General features: G+C 47.7%; 1 protein-coding gene across 1 annotated transcript; it reads left to right on the top strand.

Moving 5' to 3' along the window:
• Positions 1-14,868: 14,868 nt before the first annotated feature.
• On the top strand, positions 14,869-16,833 carry LOC135820253 (uncharacterized). The gene is made up of 4 exons (XM_065333569.1): positions 14,869-15,322; positions 15,635-15,849; positions 16,105-16,423; positions 16,595-16,833. Exons 1-4 carry the CDS (start codon positions 14,869-14,871, stop codon positions 16,831-16,833), a joined length of 1,227 nt encoding a protein of 408 aa, XP_065189641.1.
• Positions 16,834-17,518: the final 685 nt, after the last annotated feature.

Genomic DNA, 17,518 nt, shown 5'->3' with positions numbered 1-17,518 from the left:
TCACCTGTCCCTCCCATGCTTCTCCATCTTGACCATTGCTTCTCTTCCTTTCTTCTTTTATTCACCATGGTTGGTTAACACCCACATCTCCCGTACTGGCTGATTTTCTTCTCATGCCATGAGGTGTTGTCTATAATAATAATAATAATAATAATACTTGGTAACTTTGCCCTCCTGCGCGAAGTGACGTCTGAGCTTGCAATGCCTGGGCTTCCAACTTTCGTATCTGATCCTGCATTCTCTGCAGCAAGTAACAAAATGTACAGAATAATGCTGCAATTAGGAATGTTTTTTTCACGAAATTATCTCACACCCATGGCCAAAAGAAGCGATAAACATGTCACCAACAAACGCATTCACGCACATCACAATACATTTTATCCGTTGTGAGCCAGAGCAAGGTTCTAGCTACATGTGCCAGGTTCCCAATAACGTGTCTCCCTGGGGGAGCGCAGGGAATATGCCTACTACTTACTCCGGAAACAAAAACTTCGTGACATTTTTTACATGGCTTTTCAAGGAGTTCAACACATTCAATCAACATATCTACAATATCTACAGGATCAATTAGTGGGAGTAGAATCTCAGTCTGGGTCGCCATCGCTCGACTCATCACGGCGGAAACCGTTCCAAGTGGCAGGTCAATCGACGCGATATCGTCTGCATGCGCATTGAGTCAAATAATGTTACCTCTGTATAATTATGCTTATCGTGGCTATCAGTATCAAGAGCTTCGATGCAAATTCCCAGCTGACGAATGGTGTCCAGCTTGTGTTCAGCTCAGCTGGCGCTCACAACTCATAATAATTGCGTTCTAGACGCCAGATGAGATGTTTCACCTACAATGTAGACAAAACTTCGGTGTTCAAGAAAGCCGTCTCTTCATCTTCTGTCCATCCTCAATTGCACGTTCAAGCAAATACGTCTGAAACACAGTAGCGACATTCCGACAGCGGCGACACGGCGTCTTCTCCGAATGAGCTTCTACCGTTCTAATTCAGATTCCTCCAAAACTGTCCAAATAAATAATAGATTCCACCAAGCTCGCTAGAATCTTGCGAACCGTCAACATGCAGGCATTTTAAGTGTTCGAGCGTGCGTAGATTCTGCTCAGCGGCTCAAGAACATTCGCCACGGTAAAAAAGTCGATGAGAAAGATGTAATGGTGGACAAAATTACGAAAATCGGAAGAAGGTATTCGACCCAGTTCGACTATCCTGGACTGGATTGGCAACGTCCAACAATCGGATTCGAATTCTATGGGGTCTCATGAGCTAGTGTGCCAAAGGGCGTTTACTTGGAGCTTCAGTGCATCACCTTCTCCGAAAGAGGCCTTTTCTGAGATTTGGCCGATGGACTACTTGACCAAGTAACTACGTGTTGTCAAGAAGCTGTGATGTCAGACTTCGACGAGGACATAGGGCTCGCCTCGTGATACCCAAACTGCCCAAACGGCACGGGAGAGCGAACACGCGCCGGAAATCCCCACCAGGAGCCGGAGGTGAGCCGCAGGTCAACGCTGGAGTCAGTTTAGTTCTTATGGCACCTTGAAGTACACGTAAGGAGTGGCCGCAATCCAAGTGCACCCACCTATTACTATAGTCAGAGGCACGTATCCAGTGAACCTGCAGTAATCCTACTAAGTGACAGACTCTGTATAATCATTACTGTATCTGATGATTCGTTTTATGTAATTGTGTTGATTCTTCATAAATGTGTTCTTTTGCCCGTACAAGAGGCTCTAGAATGACCTATTACTATCGTCTAGCCGTGTTGATAGCATGTGACTAGGGTCTTTCCTTTGTTCATTTCTCGCTTTGATTGTTAAAATTCACACTTGTAAATTTCACTGCTGTTGCTCTTAGTGTTATTTCTCTAACTTAGAGTTTCTATAATAGTTCAATTTTTGTTTCAGTGTCCTTTAGTACAACGACGATTCCTGATGAGTGTTGTACGAAAACTTGTTTGAATCCATATTTTTTCCTACACCATTTCTTCATATTTTCATCGTTTTATTGCACATCGTCTCCACCGTTTTTACATTGCACGAATAAAGTACACAAATGTCGGTTCAGCTAGTTTTATTGATTGCGGTTATGAATAGAAGAAGAATTGTTTTCTCTTTTCCATATTCACCTCATACATGTACATGCATGGACACCTTGGTATGGGGATACTCATGCACATGTATTTTGTTATACGTATGGTCACTTGCAACTTGCAAGTACGAAAAAAAGGCACAATTTCCCGAACTTTGAGGCTCCATAAGTACAAAGTAAAGTAAAAAAAGTAAATTATCGTATCCGTTCCCGAAGGGAACTCACGACGGCCGCTAACACCCGATAAACCCTAACCAGGCAGGCACAGTGGGTTGGTCAAAGACCATGATTGAGATACGAGAGGTACCTGGTTCAAGTCCTGCCTGGGAGCGGTTTTTCCAGCCGTGCTGCTACCCACAGTCAACTGGGAACTTGTGGCCAGGCACAAGGGGTACATGGATGCAGCTAATGGGGTCGCTTTCGGCACTTGTGCCAGTGGTTGTGAGACTTACCCACTCACCCCCACCGTTAGGCGCTGCATCTGCCGCTAGGGTTTATAGGGTTTATCCATAAGTACAACAAAGTGAATATATCCCCGGGTGCCAAAGCATAATATGAGGATTTTACGAGCATAATGCGAGAATCCATGAAAGCATAATTCCTTGATTTTGCGAGCATAATCCGCCGGAGCCTAGCAGCGTAGTATCTACCTTTCCATTTTTTTGTTTCCCATCTTCAAGCTCAGCACAGCGAGTGCAGAATAGTTGCTGTTTTTGATGCAAAAAGCGCAAGGGAACCCAGTTTTTACGCTGGGTCGCCATTTTGTGCAGTCATGGTAACGAATATTTGAATTTTTGCCACGTGGCATGAGTACTCATTTTTGCTCTTCTGACAGCATGGTCACGCTGCAGTGCGTACACACCCACGCACTGGCCTGTAGCTCTGCAAAGACTGTGCCGATTCGCCTCAAATTTTGGATTCCACAGGTTCCGGGCCTTGTGCGTCCACTGAAAGAGTCAAAAAAAGCCGATTTCTAAACTTCGATTTTTGACCCTACAAAGGAGTTCGACTAGTACTAGTACCTTGAGGCGCAATCATAATCATACTCCATTTCTGTCTCAGTACTATCAGAGTGGTTACTGTGACTGGTGACTAGGAGAAGAAGTTGTTTGTACAGGCCGTGTCTATCTTCGTGTACACTTGAACCGCGTCAAGACGGATTGGACATGCCGGGTGGAGGGTGGAATATTGCAGAGGCTGCAGAACAAGTGGTGGCGCAAGCCAGAGGAGACTTGGAGAATGGGAAGACACAACTCAGGAAGGAATTTGAGAGGTTGGAAAAGAATCCACCAGATGGATGCTACATCGAAGCGAATCATGATAATGATTTACTTTACTGGAAAGCTACTGTCTTGGGACCGAAAGGTAGCCTGTATGAAGATGGTGTCTTTGACATAACGCTCAAATGCAAAGACGAGAATCCGTTTGTGTGGCCCAAGGTGACTTTCATCACCAAAATCTACCATCCCCTGATAGTAGACCAACATGGGACGCTATGCGATTGGTGTGTATCCACGAATACTGGTGCTGATCTGTCGTACTCGTTTAATACAACCATTGTTCGCTTATTTGAATCAATTCAAATATTATTGAATGATCCCTACAATTGCCACTCGCACTCACCTGGAATAGTTGGAGAAACGCACCAGACTGACCCTGATCTGTTTGCCAGAACAGCAAAGGAATGGACAAGAAGGTATGCACAAGAATACAGGCAGCAACAAGCCGGTGGATGATTGGAGTGCATGCATGCGTGCGTGCGTGGGTGTTTATGCACCAGTGATTTCTGTGTTCGTTCAGAACAAGTACTTTATGTACAATGAGACAGCATGCCGTCCGCAGATTCAGTACTGTATGTACAATGCATGTGTGTATATTATGTGCATGTGGGTTTTTTTATACAATGATCACAGCTCACAGGCAAAGACAACATATAGCATAGTGGGAGCATAGTGATAGTGAGTAGTAGTATTAGTTGTAGTAGTAGTTGTAGTACTAGTAGTAGTAGTTATAGTATAGTATAGTATAGTTGGTAGTTGCGAGTTGCGCTGGTGGAGGACGGTTGGTGATTTGGGAGCTCTGGCTGATGAGGAAGCTTGGTGAATATTCTGGAGGACTGTTCATGGTACGTTGCTTTTTATTATTCGCTTTGTTGGGTTGTGTTGTGTTCCTTGCTTCAGAAATTGACATTTTGCATTTTAGCACTAGTATTTTGGCATTGGCATTACTAGGTTCTTGCTGTTCATTTCTCACTTGCTTTACTCATTTTGTGTTAAGTTGCTTCAGCGAAGTGCTGGAAGGCGTAGTGCTGGAAGGTGCAACAGTCTGCACCTTTTATGTAGGTATACGTCTTACCTCGGTTTGTGCTAGATCTCTGTGCTTTATCACGAAATTAGCATCTCGTTTTTTAAACTGTTTTTTGTGCCCTCTGAGCTCCTCATCCCGCACTCACACCTACCTCCCGTCCCTGTTTTTTTGCTCTTTGTTGGCCGGCTCATTTAGGCCACAGTTTGCACAGACGGTACCTTTAGTTCGATTTCCCACCTCACCTGAGGGTGTTATTCTAGGCAGCTACCTCCTCCCCATTCCAGCACCAACCGGGGCTTTTGCACTCACTCCCAGTGTCAATTCCTCTGTGGCTCTACTGCGGAGCGAGGAATTACCAGTTCAGGTCTTGCAATACATACCATGCCAATTACTCCCCATCTTTCTCAAAATGACTAAATGCTGCAAGTGCAATGCTTTAGGCTCCTGCTCAAACTGCAGTTGCGTTAAGAATGGCACTGTTTGTAACAGTTGTGTGCCACGCACTAAGAACAAGTGCAAAAACAGCAGCTTTCGAAGGCAAACGGCAAGTTGTCCTGTGATCATAATGCCCAGTGCTTCTGATCCTGCTTCTGATGGCAGTGGAGGACGAACTGAAGTTGGTCAGTTGGTTGGCCGTCCGCAGCAGACACTGCCGTCCTCATCAATCCATGGCCAGTTACTGCCTGATGAAGCTGACGTCCATCTCCTTGCTTCACTAGACCACTCGCAATCACAGGTCTCTGCTACATCAATGACCGAGACAGGACCTCAGCTATCCCAATTGCCAAGTCAACGGGGTGCACAACAGTCGACGTTGACAAGTTCATCCGCTACCGGTACCCAACAGCCTCAGCCACAGCAACATTCAACCGCACAGCCTGAGTCCCAGTCAAGATATACTGGTTCAGCTACTGGACTAGTCCAGCAGCGTCAGTCAAAATTTCACGGTTCGCGTGAGACTCGGCTGGACGCCGGGTTTTCCGCATCCGTAGGAACGCCACCACCCTTCAAGGATCAAGGCGCAGATGCAGCTCCTAAAGCGGTGGGAGGTAAGTAGATCAGCTCACCAGCAAGTGGTCAAAGACCGAAAATCCCATTCACTGCATCCATGTTTTCCTCGTGCCAGGCCACGAGTTCCCAATTAACTGTGGGTCGCAGCACGGCTGGAAAAAATCCTTCCGCTTCCAAGCAGGACTTGAACCTGGTACCCTCTGTTTCAGCAGGCAGGCATAGTGGGATGGTCTAAGACCATGATTGAGCGTCAGTCAAGACAACATCCAAACCCACAGTCAGCACCGCCGTCTGCATCTGCAGACTCCATCCCTATGGAGCAACATCCTACCCTGAGTAAGTCAGTTGAGAGTCTCGGGACAGGTGACATTGATAATCTGAAGAACACACTGGGCATTGTGTACGATGAATGCGTTCACTGGAAGGCAAATGTTTTTATGGTACCATTTGGATCGGCCGGAGCAGCATTCGTTGGTGAGCTAGCAAGGCTCGTAGCTGGCTTTGCCACTGGCTCCTCACTAAGGACCGTGTCCTGGACTGCTGTCGTGGTGGCCAGTCAGCTGCTTCTCCAGCGGCCACATCCCGAGAGCCGTTCAGCAGAAAACGCCACCCATCTAAAAAGACGACTGGGAATGTGGTTAGCTGGTAACTTCGACGACCTTCTAGATGAAGGTAGATGCATTCAAGCACATCTCAGACCACAAAGCAGTAAAGGACGCAACGCTACGGGCTTGGATGACACCATGTTTAGCCGACTGGTTTTCTCCGGGCGCATTCAAGCGGCCTCCCGTATGGTGCAGTCAGGCGGAGTGGGTCGGGTCCTGAGGATGGAGGACTGCGTGTCGGAGGACAAGACAGGCCGAGACGTACTTCTGGAGAAGCACCCTCTTCCTCAATTGGCTGCGAAGGAAATTCTGCAGCCTGACGAGGCAGTTCCAGCGAATGCGATTTTATTTGATCGAATAACGTCACAACTCATCAAAACCACCAGCAGATCAATGAGCGGCTCTGCTGGTCCCTCCGGTATAGACGCTGAGGGGTGGATCCGCATGCTGACATGTTATGGGTCGTCGTCTAACAATTTGTCCTCCGCGCTTGCTGCCTCCGCGCGCGTCCTTTGCACTGAAGATATAGACCCATCATGCACCGAGGCTCTTACCGCGGCTTGCCTAGTCCCTTTGGACAAATCCCCAGGGGTGAGACCTATAGCCGTTGGGGAGGTTTTCAGGCGCATTATGTGTCGCGCGATCATGAAAATCATCGAGAGCGACGTTAGGGACACCACTGCACCACGACAGCTTTGCGTTGGCGTGCCCTCTGCTTGCGAGGCCTCGGTGCATGCCATGGATAGTCTGTTCAATCTTGACAGCACTGACGCCATATTGCTTGTTGATGCATCCAATGCATTCAACTCATTGAACATAGAGGCAGCACTGCATAACGTCCCCATTCTTTGCCCTGCTCTAGGCCAAGTCTTCAAGAACACGTACAAAAGTCCCTCCCGCCTGTTTGTGACAGGTGGCGGCGAGATTCTTTCACGCGAGGGAACATACCAAGGGGACCCTTTAGCAATGGCGATCTATGCGGTAGCGATCATGCCTCTCATTAATTCTCTATCCACTCAATGTCCCAACACAACACAGATCTGGTATGCGGACGATGATTCGGCTGCTGGTACTGTGAGCAATGTATTCGACTATTGGTCCACACTTAGTGAAATCGGCCCAGAATATGGATACTACCCCAATGCATCAAAGACCGTCCTTCTTGTAAAGGAGGCACGTGCGGATGATGCCCGCCGTATCTTTTCTGGCACGGGAATCAGCATCGTGACAGAGGGCTGCAGATACCTTGGCGGCGCGCTGGGATCGGATGAATTCCGCGAATCATTCATCCGGGATAGGGTTGACAAGTGGGCTGCAGAGGTCGATCGCCTTGCGGAGCTTGCTGTCACCCAGCCCCATGCGGCATACACTGTACTCGTGCGCAGCATAATTAATTTTCTCGTTGGCGATACTGTCTAAGGGCGGTCAGCTGTGAGGCTACACAGTTTGCGAAGCTGGATCAGGCCATTCGGGAAAAATTGTTGCCCGCAGTCTCCGACATGATTTTGCAAGATGATGACCCGCTGCAATGTTTAATTTCACTGCCTTGTCGAATGGGTGGGTTAGGTATCCCCAAGATCTCAGATTCTTGCGGTTTCGCGCACATAGAGTGCGAGCACACCGTGCGTCCCATCGTCGAATTGTGTGTGCCTCAATTACAGGAACAGCCTGCAGCATCATCTAGGTCTCAAAGCCTAGATGGGTCTCAAAGCCTTCATGTTGCATCGCCTCCTGCCAAATCGTCGGCGGCTTCTCCCAACACGCAATCACACGATGTTGGAGAGGATGCAGGTGAGGAGGATGGTGATGATTGGCCGCCGCCACGACCTCCTGTGACAGCGCCATCTCACGGAGCTCGCAGCCTCATCAGCAATTCAGTCACGGAGTGTCGCAGGTGCCTGCAGAATACCCGCAAGAACAGAGTTCGTCAAGAACAACAGGCTCTCAACAATATCAAGGACAGTTTGTCTGAAAGCCAACGGTTTCTCGTAAACATTTGCAGTGGTGCCAGCAAAGGAGTCTCATCCTGGCTCACGTCATCGCCAGGAGTTGCCAATGGTACGGTATTGAATCGCTCGGATTTCAGAGACGCTATCGCCAATCGTTACGGCTTGCAGCTGGATGGCCTATCCCCAAATTGTGTGTGCGGCAAGGCAATGACGGTGGACCATGCGATGACCTGCCCTTGCGGAGGGTATCCATCTGCCAGACACAATGAGGTCCGGGATCTCCTAGCAGATGTAATGCGTGGAGTTGTTCAAGACGTGGAGGTCGAGCCGAAGCTCCTTCCATATCAGGAGGAGCAGCTCCAGGGGGTGACGGCGAATCGCTCCGTTGAGGCTCGTGTTGATATACGGGCTCGTGGTTTTTGGACGCGGCAGCAGGAGGCCTTCTTCGATATCCGGGTGACGCACCCTAGGGCCAGCCTGCTGTCGTGTTCCAAAGTCACGAGTCAATTGGAGCGTAACGAAGGAGAGAAGAGGCGGCAGTATGGCGAGAGGATCAATACAGTTGATAGAGGAAGTTTCACTCCGCTGGTGTTCGCGACAAATGGCATGGCTGGGAAAGAATGCACCATATTTTTGAAATATCTGGTTAGCCTGATTCTCAAGAAGAATATCGATCTATCGTACTCTGTTGTGATGAGTCATTTGCGCTGCCGCTTATCGTTTTGTCTCCTTCGTTGGTGTATCACTTGTTTGCGTGGCTGCTGAGCATCCTGTATCTGCGCCTTGATCCTTGAAGGGTGGTGGCGTTCCTACGGATGCGGAAAGCCCGGCTTCCAGCCGAGTCTCACGCGAACCGTGAAAAAAATTTTTTTTTGAGCATCCTATCGTACTAAGCGCTCTGCAAATTTTGTTCATGAATGTCGTGTACTGTCACGTGTTTAAATGTCTTGCTCAGTTTGCAAAAGATCTCCAGTTATGTTTTTTTTAGTTTTAGTTTTTTTGTTTTGTTTTGTTTTTCTATTACGAATGCCCTCTTCAGTGTAATCCCTGTTTCGTGCCTTGGAGTTACAATTGTGTTCTTTTCTTGTTTTCTCGCTAGCTTCTCTGATTATTGATTTTGAATTGCCTTCATCATTGTTTTGCTTTGAATCTCTTTTTCGTTTTTGTTCCTTTTCCATATTTATAACTTCGGGTTTTTCAAATAAAGATTTTGAGTAGTAGTTATAGTAGTAGTAGTATTTGTGAACACGTACCAAGCGGATATCCCCCTGTACGGGGATGGTGGCGAGACACTCTGCTCAAGAGAGGGCACGTGCCAAGGAGGTCCACTGGCCATGGCATTTTATGCTTTGGCTACCGTCCCTCTGGCCAAGCATCTGTCCGCAACATGCAGTGGTTCCATACAGGTGTGGTATGCTGACGACGATGCTGCTGTGGACCGCGTTGTGGCACTCAGCGAGTACTGGAACTGCATCTCGGCTGAGGGCCCCAAGTATGGCTACAAGCCTAATGCTGCCAAGACCGTGCTCCTAGTCAAGAGGCACCTGGTGTCAGACGCGGAGCAGGTATTTGCTGGCACTGGCATCCGGATTTACTCTAATGGCTTCCAGTATCTGGGTGGAGTCATCGGCAGCACTGCGTTCTGTGATGGGTTTGTGGGAAGCCGCGTGGGTGACTGGTGTGCTTTAACCAAGAGGCTGGCGAGTGTTGCAGAGACCCAGCCCCAAGCGGCTTACCACTTATTCATCTCTGCAATTCAGTCTCGGTGGTCGTACTTGCAGCGCGTTGCAAACGCTGACGGGGCACTCTACGCACCCCTGGATCGCGTCCTAAATGATCAGCTGCTGCCTGCATTCACGGGCCATTCTGTGCCGGTTGAGGGAGGTTTGTGAGCACTGCTTTCCCTTCCAGCGAAGCTTGGTGGTCTTCCCTTGTGCCGAGACGCCATTGCACTCATGGTGGAGTTGGTAGTCGGTGGCATCTCTACGCATGAGGTGTCGGCTGTGGCAACAGCATGCAGGACATTCGCTGCAAGTGCTCGGGCGGCGCGCTGTGTTCAGCAGCGGAACTTGGCAGAGGAGATCCGATCCGGCCTCCTGCCCACGCAACGGCTACTGGTAGAGGTCGCAGGTGAAGATGGTGTCTCAAGTTGGTTGACGACTCCACCTGCAACTACAATGCCTGGGACCGTTTTCAGCAGGACGGATTTCCGTGATGCGGTGGGCCTACGATAATGGCCTTCCCTTGGAAGGTTTGCCAACATCATGCGTGTGTGGCAAAAACGTTGTATTTCTCGCCGGCCGAGCGCAGCGAGATAGGCGAGAAATGATTTCTCGCGAAATTTTTTAAGTTGCAAATATGGCATCTGCTGTGTTCTTTATTGTCGCTTCTTTTCCTGACTTCTTCAGTCAGTTTTGAGTCTCACCAGTGTCCCTGCCCACGCAGCCTTCATTTCTGTGCATATTATCATTGCTTTTTTTATCAATTTTTGCCGTGATGTGCTTGCCATGCCTACATGATGCCTAATCGCCATTGGGGATATACACCCGGTTTTTTCCCTCACAACTGCGTCCGTCGGCGCGAGGGTTTTTTCCCGGCTGGCTCGGTCCAGAATATTTAATCTGACGGTCCCAAATGCTTCTGCATCATGGCCTATTTCTGCTATCCACTGGCATGCCTATTCTATCTGAGACACTCTGTTCTCAGTCCTTGCTTCCATACCTCACTCGTTATCCGGTTCACATCTGGCTGCGGCCAACTATCCTTCGGAGTCACATCTGCCAACTACTCTTCACTTTGTGTAGTGTTGCTATTGCTGTCTGATTCGCTGGCAAATAATTGCTTTCCTGCGGGGTTCACGACACTCGTACCGCAGAAGGCTCATGGGTGCTGGTCTTGGCGGTTTTGTGGTGGAGTGCAGAGCCCGTGCTCACATGGCTGTTTAGCCTGACCTAACTGTTTTATTATTGTCTGTATTTTTGTTGTAGCAATTTTGCTATTACATGTATATGGTGGTTGACTTACTCGTTTTCTTTGTGTACCTTATCTGGTTTTCTCCTGTCTGGGTTGTTGGATGAGTTGGGTAAACGGTGCTGCTTGGATGGTGTTTGCGGATGCGGGTTTACTCTTTGTTTTGGTATTCCCTAGTTGATAGGATTCTTTTATTTTATTTTCTTATTGGATTTACCTATTTATTTGATTTGATTTTCCTATCTACAATATACTTGATTGGATTTGTCACCATTGCCGTCTTTGCTTCGGCTTTTTGAATTCTTCATTCCGACATCCGGGTTTGTTATCAAATAAAGTCAAAGTTCTCAGTAGTACCAAGAGTACACACACTGTAAACCGGAATGTGCAACTCGGGATGGTTCCTGTGGGAGCGTAATTCGTGCACTACGTCATTTCTGACGACATGGTAAGCCACAGGTACGGTGAAAAGTTGCGTAACCAGTCGCGGTGGTGCAGGTCACTGAGTTTGTCCTGATTTCGGCTTTTGATACGGATAGCCTGGTGAGCACACTATCAGTCCATTCCACCACCTACCACTCGGCAAACCTGTAAGACAGCTCTCACTGTCAAATCAGGTCCGCGAGAAAAGCGTGATATCCGGCGTTGGAGCAACCTACTTCATTCTAAATCAATACAATCATTGAGGTCGCTGCCGCAAGTAACTAGTTCATTGGACTACCGTGCCCAGCGCAGGATTGGCGCTAGTTTGTTTGGCGATGACAGTTTTGAGAATGACCGCCGGTCCTCAGGATCAGGATCTGTTCTACGTATCCATTAGCGACACTGAATCACGCTGTCATCTTGTGAAGTTATTTTCACGACGTGTGTCGCCCTGGAAACGCACCGTCTTTGTAAGTTTGTAACCCTGGTGATGGATTGGTCGGTAGATTACTAAGAATATAAGTAGTGCCCTTCATGCACAATCATCATCAGCCTAGTACTGAAGCTCAACTGATAGACAGTGATTTCCCAGCACATTGTGCAGTTTTGTTTTGTTTTGTTTTTACTAGAGCCACGTAAACCCGTCATGTGTGAGCCATGAATAAGGGGAGTGTAGTGAGCAGGGAGTGGTGCTCTCTTGAGGGTTTGACGAGTGGCAACGTGACCTTTTACCGAAATACGCTTGGCTACCACAGAAATTGAAGGCCATGGCGGCCTGTTGAGTGGCGTGGCAGCATCCTTACATTTTATCCCTACATGCACTACATAAATGCGTGGGCAAATCCGTACCTCTACCAACTGACTAGTGGTTGTAGTCAGGAGCATTGTTTTCTCATTCCGTACTTATACCGCGTTGTACAATCAAGAGGAAAGACCGAGCACTCAGAGCAAGTACTTCTATTAGCTCAGAACACAAAAATCAACTAACCATGCCTGCCTAAAGATACTTAACTGTACGCAAGGCGAACACGTGGCCATCCAACAAATTGCGTTCATTTGGATATGACGTCATCGCGCCTGGGGGAGAAAGTACTACTTGTCCTACGCAGCAGGATGAGTTTTGTGCACAACCAACATCATCAGCTAGACACACGTAAAGCACCAGTCATGCCGTCCCACGTGTACATGTACACGTTCGGACCTGATTGGAAATTTTTATTTCCATTGCTATCAGGTTCGGCCTCATTTCCTCTGTGCTGCGCTGACGAGTCCACAAAGGACGAAACAGTTCTGTCGGCAGATTGCGTGTACATGTACATCTTTACTTATAAAAGAGAGGCACCTGTGACGTGTGTGTGTGTGTGTCTGTGTGTGTGTGTGTGTGTGTGTGTGTGTGTGTGTGTGTGTGTGTGTGTGTCACGCTCCTTATAAAGAAGAGGCACCTGTGACGTGTGTTTTTGTGTCACGCTGAAGCGCTGCGGAGCAGCGCTGCCCTGAGCACGCGAAGCGTGCGAACAGTGTAGCACAGTGTAGCTAGCTAGCGGCCGCAGAAGCACTGAGCACGCGAAGCGTGCGAACGAAGCGTGCGAATCGTGTAGCTAGCGGAAGCAGCCACAGAAGCACTGAGCACGCGAAGCGTGCGAATCGTGTAGCCACCACCACGTGCTGAGCACGCGAAGTGTGCGAACAGTGTAGGTGGTAGCAGACACGATCAGTACGAGTAGCAGTAGCAGCCGCGCGCAGAAGCACTGAGCACGCGAAGCGTGCGAATCATGTAGCCACCTAGTGACTGTATAATTATGTACTAGGTAGATGATGTTGAAATCCATGTTCACTTTTCGCCAGGTTGAGAAGCGATCAGGGTGTTCGCGTACAGTTAATGTTGTTCTTTGCTTTAGTAAATATGGCTGAATTTGAAAAGAAAGAGTGCTGTGATACTAAATGTAGTCAGTGTGTTGCTGGTGTCTCCACTTCGTCTGAAACCAATGTCAAAGCCGCCAGTGACTCTTCCGACAATGATCAGGAGGAAAAACCTGTGTGTATTTTGGCAGTGTCCAGAGACGAGTTTGGGATAATTTTCGATAAAATCGTCAATGAGTTGTCCGACAAAAGTCTCCTCAATCTCGCCCTAACCGAGCGCAAGATGTTTGAAGATTTGCAAACTGCCATGAGGAAGCGGCAAACGCGGATGTTGATGATACCAAGGCAAGATACAACCTTTATACAGACATTGTCAATCTCCAGCCACCATGAGCAGTTCAACAAAGCAATGTCCCATCTAGTGCGAGGAGAGCCCATTTGCTTCACTGGCTGTTGCTCGCCATCGCTTACCACGGATGAAGAAGCACTTGAACTCATTCGAAGGTACAAAATGATGTTACGGCTTGGAGACGGTGTGAAATGCATTATAAAATTGCTAGATTCATCTAACTTTATGGGTGGTTGGCAGTTTAATCTCCAAGTCATCAAATCCAAGACATGTAGACAACATCCTTTACAGCTTATTAGTGCACCATTTGACGAGGCCCTTTAGGGTATGATAACGGGATTCATGCCAATCTGAACGCCTCAGTAGGGCAGCACTGTCCCATTGGGCACCATTTGTTTTCCTTTGGAAAACTGCTTTGATGAAGCTTTTGGATGACTGACACGTATTAATGGCAGTACATGTATCCAAAATACTCCTCTTGGATGATTTTAGTTTTTTTCTGTTCTGTGTCGGGCACGGTATGCTAGTCAGTTGAACGTACTTGAGGCTGTTTGTATTCGTTTGGACAAGCCTGATCTTTGTAAGCAGAAGAAACATGTAGTTGCATTCAGATTGTTTTCGTAGGTGCACAACATGATTGTTTGTCTCACTACACAGTTCTAGCGTTGCCATTAGTCTCTCACCCCTCTTTGAACTTAGCTCTCACTTCACTTCTATTGTCTCACCTTCCTACATTCTATTTTTCCACTTTATTTTGTTCTCGTATAAACATGATAACTTTAGTTTCTCTGTTCTGGGTCGCTCACGGTATGCTAGTCAGTTGCAAGTACTTGAGGCTGTTTGTATTCGTTTACACATACATTTGTTTTCCTTTTTTAGTGTTTCGTTTTAGTCATTCACAATGCCACCCTGAATTGTGTTCTGTTTGCCCGTAAAGGAGGCTTGTGTTCAGTGGGAGAAAAAATTGTATTGCACTATCTCTTAATAGGCGTTGTACACACAAGGGCAAGTGACATCATTGGTTTACGTCATCGCGCGGGAAGCTCAAATTGGGTGGCAAAACCTTTTGGGCTTCGTTGTTTGAAGAAAGAACAAACTTACATTTTGGTTTAGTTAGGTTCAGGTTATCTGTCGACTGTGGAGGAAGTTGTTGTAGTCGTTTAGACACGATGACGAGGTCTTGCTGCGTCTTTGGCTGCTCCAATCGGGGTGGCAAGCGGAAAGATGGAACAAAGCTTTCTTTTCACCGTCTTCCGCTGGGAAAGAAGCCTACACTCAAAAAGTGGCTCCACAACATGCGGACATCGAGTGTGGTTGTGGGCAGCTCGACAAGGGTCTGCGGCGCTCATTTTGTTGGCGGAAAGCGCTCCAAGGAGCATCCTATCCCAACGCTGTTCGCGTGGTCAGCAGCAGAGAAGACGAGGAAAACGCCAAAAGAACGAGTGGCCCTGAAGACACATCAGGACAAAACGCCCCAACCGTCAGCAGCGAAGCCTGAAACATGTGAAAGCACTTGTGAGGAGCAGCCATCACCATCCCTGTCCAGCGTTGATGAGCAGATCAGTGAAGTGCGAACTCAGATCCAGGAATGTTTGGAGGAGAACACACGGTTGCGGATGGAGGTGCAGAAGTTGACACAGGAGAATGAGGCACTGCGAGTCAAGTTGGAGGAAATTGCCACAGTACCAGCACCAGAGTTTTCTGTCGCCAGGATTTGCAACAGTGACAGCCTCACCAAGTTCTATACTGGTATCCCCAGCTATGAGCAATTTCAGGCATTGGTGGCTTTCCTGGAGCCCCACTGCAAGGGGCTCTTACCTTATGGAATGGAGCAAGAACAGGTGAGGATGTTATCTGCTCTGTGCTAGATTTTGATGATGTAAATACTGTGCTTTTCAATGTTGTAGGATGGAATGACTTCAGTAGTACGGAACCTACTTGTGTCGGTACCATAATTTCCATACTCAGTGCTGTGAGTCTCCATCCTCCTGGCAAATCAAACTTCTTTTCGTGGGCCATGTCATACATGTCTCGGTTCAATGTACTGTGCCCACTGCATAGGTGAACGGCAAAGTCAGTGTGTGAGGGCCTTGGACGATGAAAACAGCCTGCTCCTTACGTTCATGAAGTTGCGGCTGGATTGTCCTAACGAAGACCTGGCTCAGAGGTTTTCAATCAGTGCAGGTACTGTGAGCCGCATCTTCACCTCGTACCTTATGGTCATGTACCACGCCTTCAAGTCCGCACAGCTACCCGCCTGGCCGTCTAGAGCGCAGGTTAGTTGTCATGCCAGAATGATTTATGTCTGTTGATGATATGCCCGTGGCTCAACAGCTGAATCCTAACCCATTACTGGTCGTTAGTGAGTCCAGCCTTTTGGATTGCAATAGGGCTGGTTTATTTTTTTCCTAACGTATACCTTACATACGATCGCATCAGTGTCTGTGCTTGATCTGGTCTTTCGAGAATTGAGTCCCATTGGTGTGTGTGTGTGTGTGCTATGTGCCCATGTTCTATCTACTAACCTGTAGATCGATGCCGCTATGCCCCAGAAGTTCCGCGACCTATACCCCACCACACGCACTATAATCGATTGCACCGAGTTCTCCATCCAGATTCCCTCCGACCCCGACACTCAGAGAGTCACCTGGTCAACGTACAAGAATAGAAACACATTCAAAGCTCTAGTTTGCATCACACCCAGTGGAGCTATCTCGTTCATCTCTTCCCTGTATGGTGGGTCAGTTTCTGACCGTGAAATCACCAAGACGTGTGGAGTGCTGGATTTGCTGGATAAAGGTGACTCAGTCATGGCGGACAAAGGATTCACAATCAAGGAACTCTGTGAAGGTATGTCCCCTGTTTTGTTTCCTTTTGGTGAACAATACTTTATGGTTGCGATCAGTGCTGTGAACTCCTCCTTACAGTAGATGTGTAGTGCAGTCAATGCTGGAAATGGTGGTGTAAGCAAGTTTTGCTTGGAAGCTTATAAACTGTGCTTCTTGTTTCTTGTTACCTCAGAACGGGGTGCCTATGTCAACATACCACCGTTCATCAAGAATGGCCAACAGCTGACCGAAAAGGAGTTGGTGCAGACCCGCCGCGTTGCCTCGCTACGCGTTCATGTAGAACGTGCTATCGAACGAATAAAGAACTTTCACATCCTGGATTTTATTCTATCCGCTCACTTTGACATTGCTGATGCCATATTTCTGGCTTGCTGTGTGGTTGCCGATTTTGGTGATCAGCTCATTACATAGCTTCCTTCCATTTCTTGCTGCACCGTTACTGCTCAATGCGTTCAGTTACTGACAGGTTCATGATGGTCTGTCCCAGTGTTTGCTTCTGTGAGCCTCTTTCATGTTCTGTACACTGGCAATAAAACACTAGACATTATGTACACTGACAATATAAGTATGTACACCGTATGCATGCGTAGCCGTTCATGTCGATGCATTGCCACAGCTCCACCGTCCATAGTCGTATCCATCCAAATCTTGACTGCAGGGTTGGCGTCTAACGCTATACTCCGAGCAGCAGATCACAGTTCTATGTCACACGCAGCAGCCTTCCTTTCACCTAGCGTTGGCTGAATTTCAATTATCGAGGTTCGTGAAGTATTTGTCTTGTGCAGTTAGCAATCTTCAGATGTGACGTTAGACGTCCGTGATGATTTGTTGGCTTTCACTTGGCGTTTACTTTTCACCTATCTTTGTCACCACCTCAGTACTCTTTGTGACGTGTAAATTAGCGCAATCTATTCCTGTGTACCTCTCCTTCTCATTGTGATTGATTTAGCACTTGTGATTGTTGTGTTTGGTAGGGTTCATAACACCTCCATTCTGCACTATTCCTTTTGTGTTGATTTGTCACATAATATGAGTTAGTTGAGTGTTTACACCTTGCGCCGGTATCTTCTCTATAAAATAGCATTATTCAGCTTAA

The sequence above is a fragment of the Sycon ciliatum genome, chromosome 6, assembly GCF_964019385.1.
Source record: "Sycon ciliatum chromosome 6, ocSycCili1.1, whole genome shotgun sequence".
Taxonomy (NCBI): domain Eukaryota; kingdom Metazoa; phylum Porifera; class Calcarea; order Leucosolenida; family Sycettidae; genus Sycon; species Sycon ciliatum.
Note: the sequence above shows the minus strand (reverse complement) of the source record. Positions and strands in the feature narration are given on the sequence as shown.

What these genes read in the sequence shown, in the direction of transcription:
- LOC135820253 (XM_065333569.1), top strand. Translation starts at nt 14,869, where the DNA reads ATGCGGACATCGAGTGTGGTTGTGGGCAGCTCGACAAGGGTCTGCGGC. An exon ending in CCTCACCAAGTTCTATACTG is followed by an intron (nt 15,323 to 15,634) that starts GTATCCCCAGCT and finishes CCCACTGCATAG; the next exon opens with GTGAACGGCAAAGTCAGTGT. An exon ending in AATCAAGGAACTCTGTGAAG is followed by an intron (nt 16,424 to 16,594) that starts GTATGTCCCCTG and finishes TTGTTACCTCAG; the next exon opens with AACGGGGTGCCTATGTCAAC.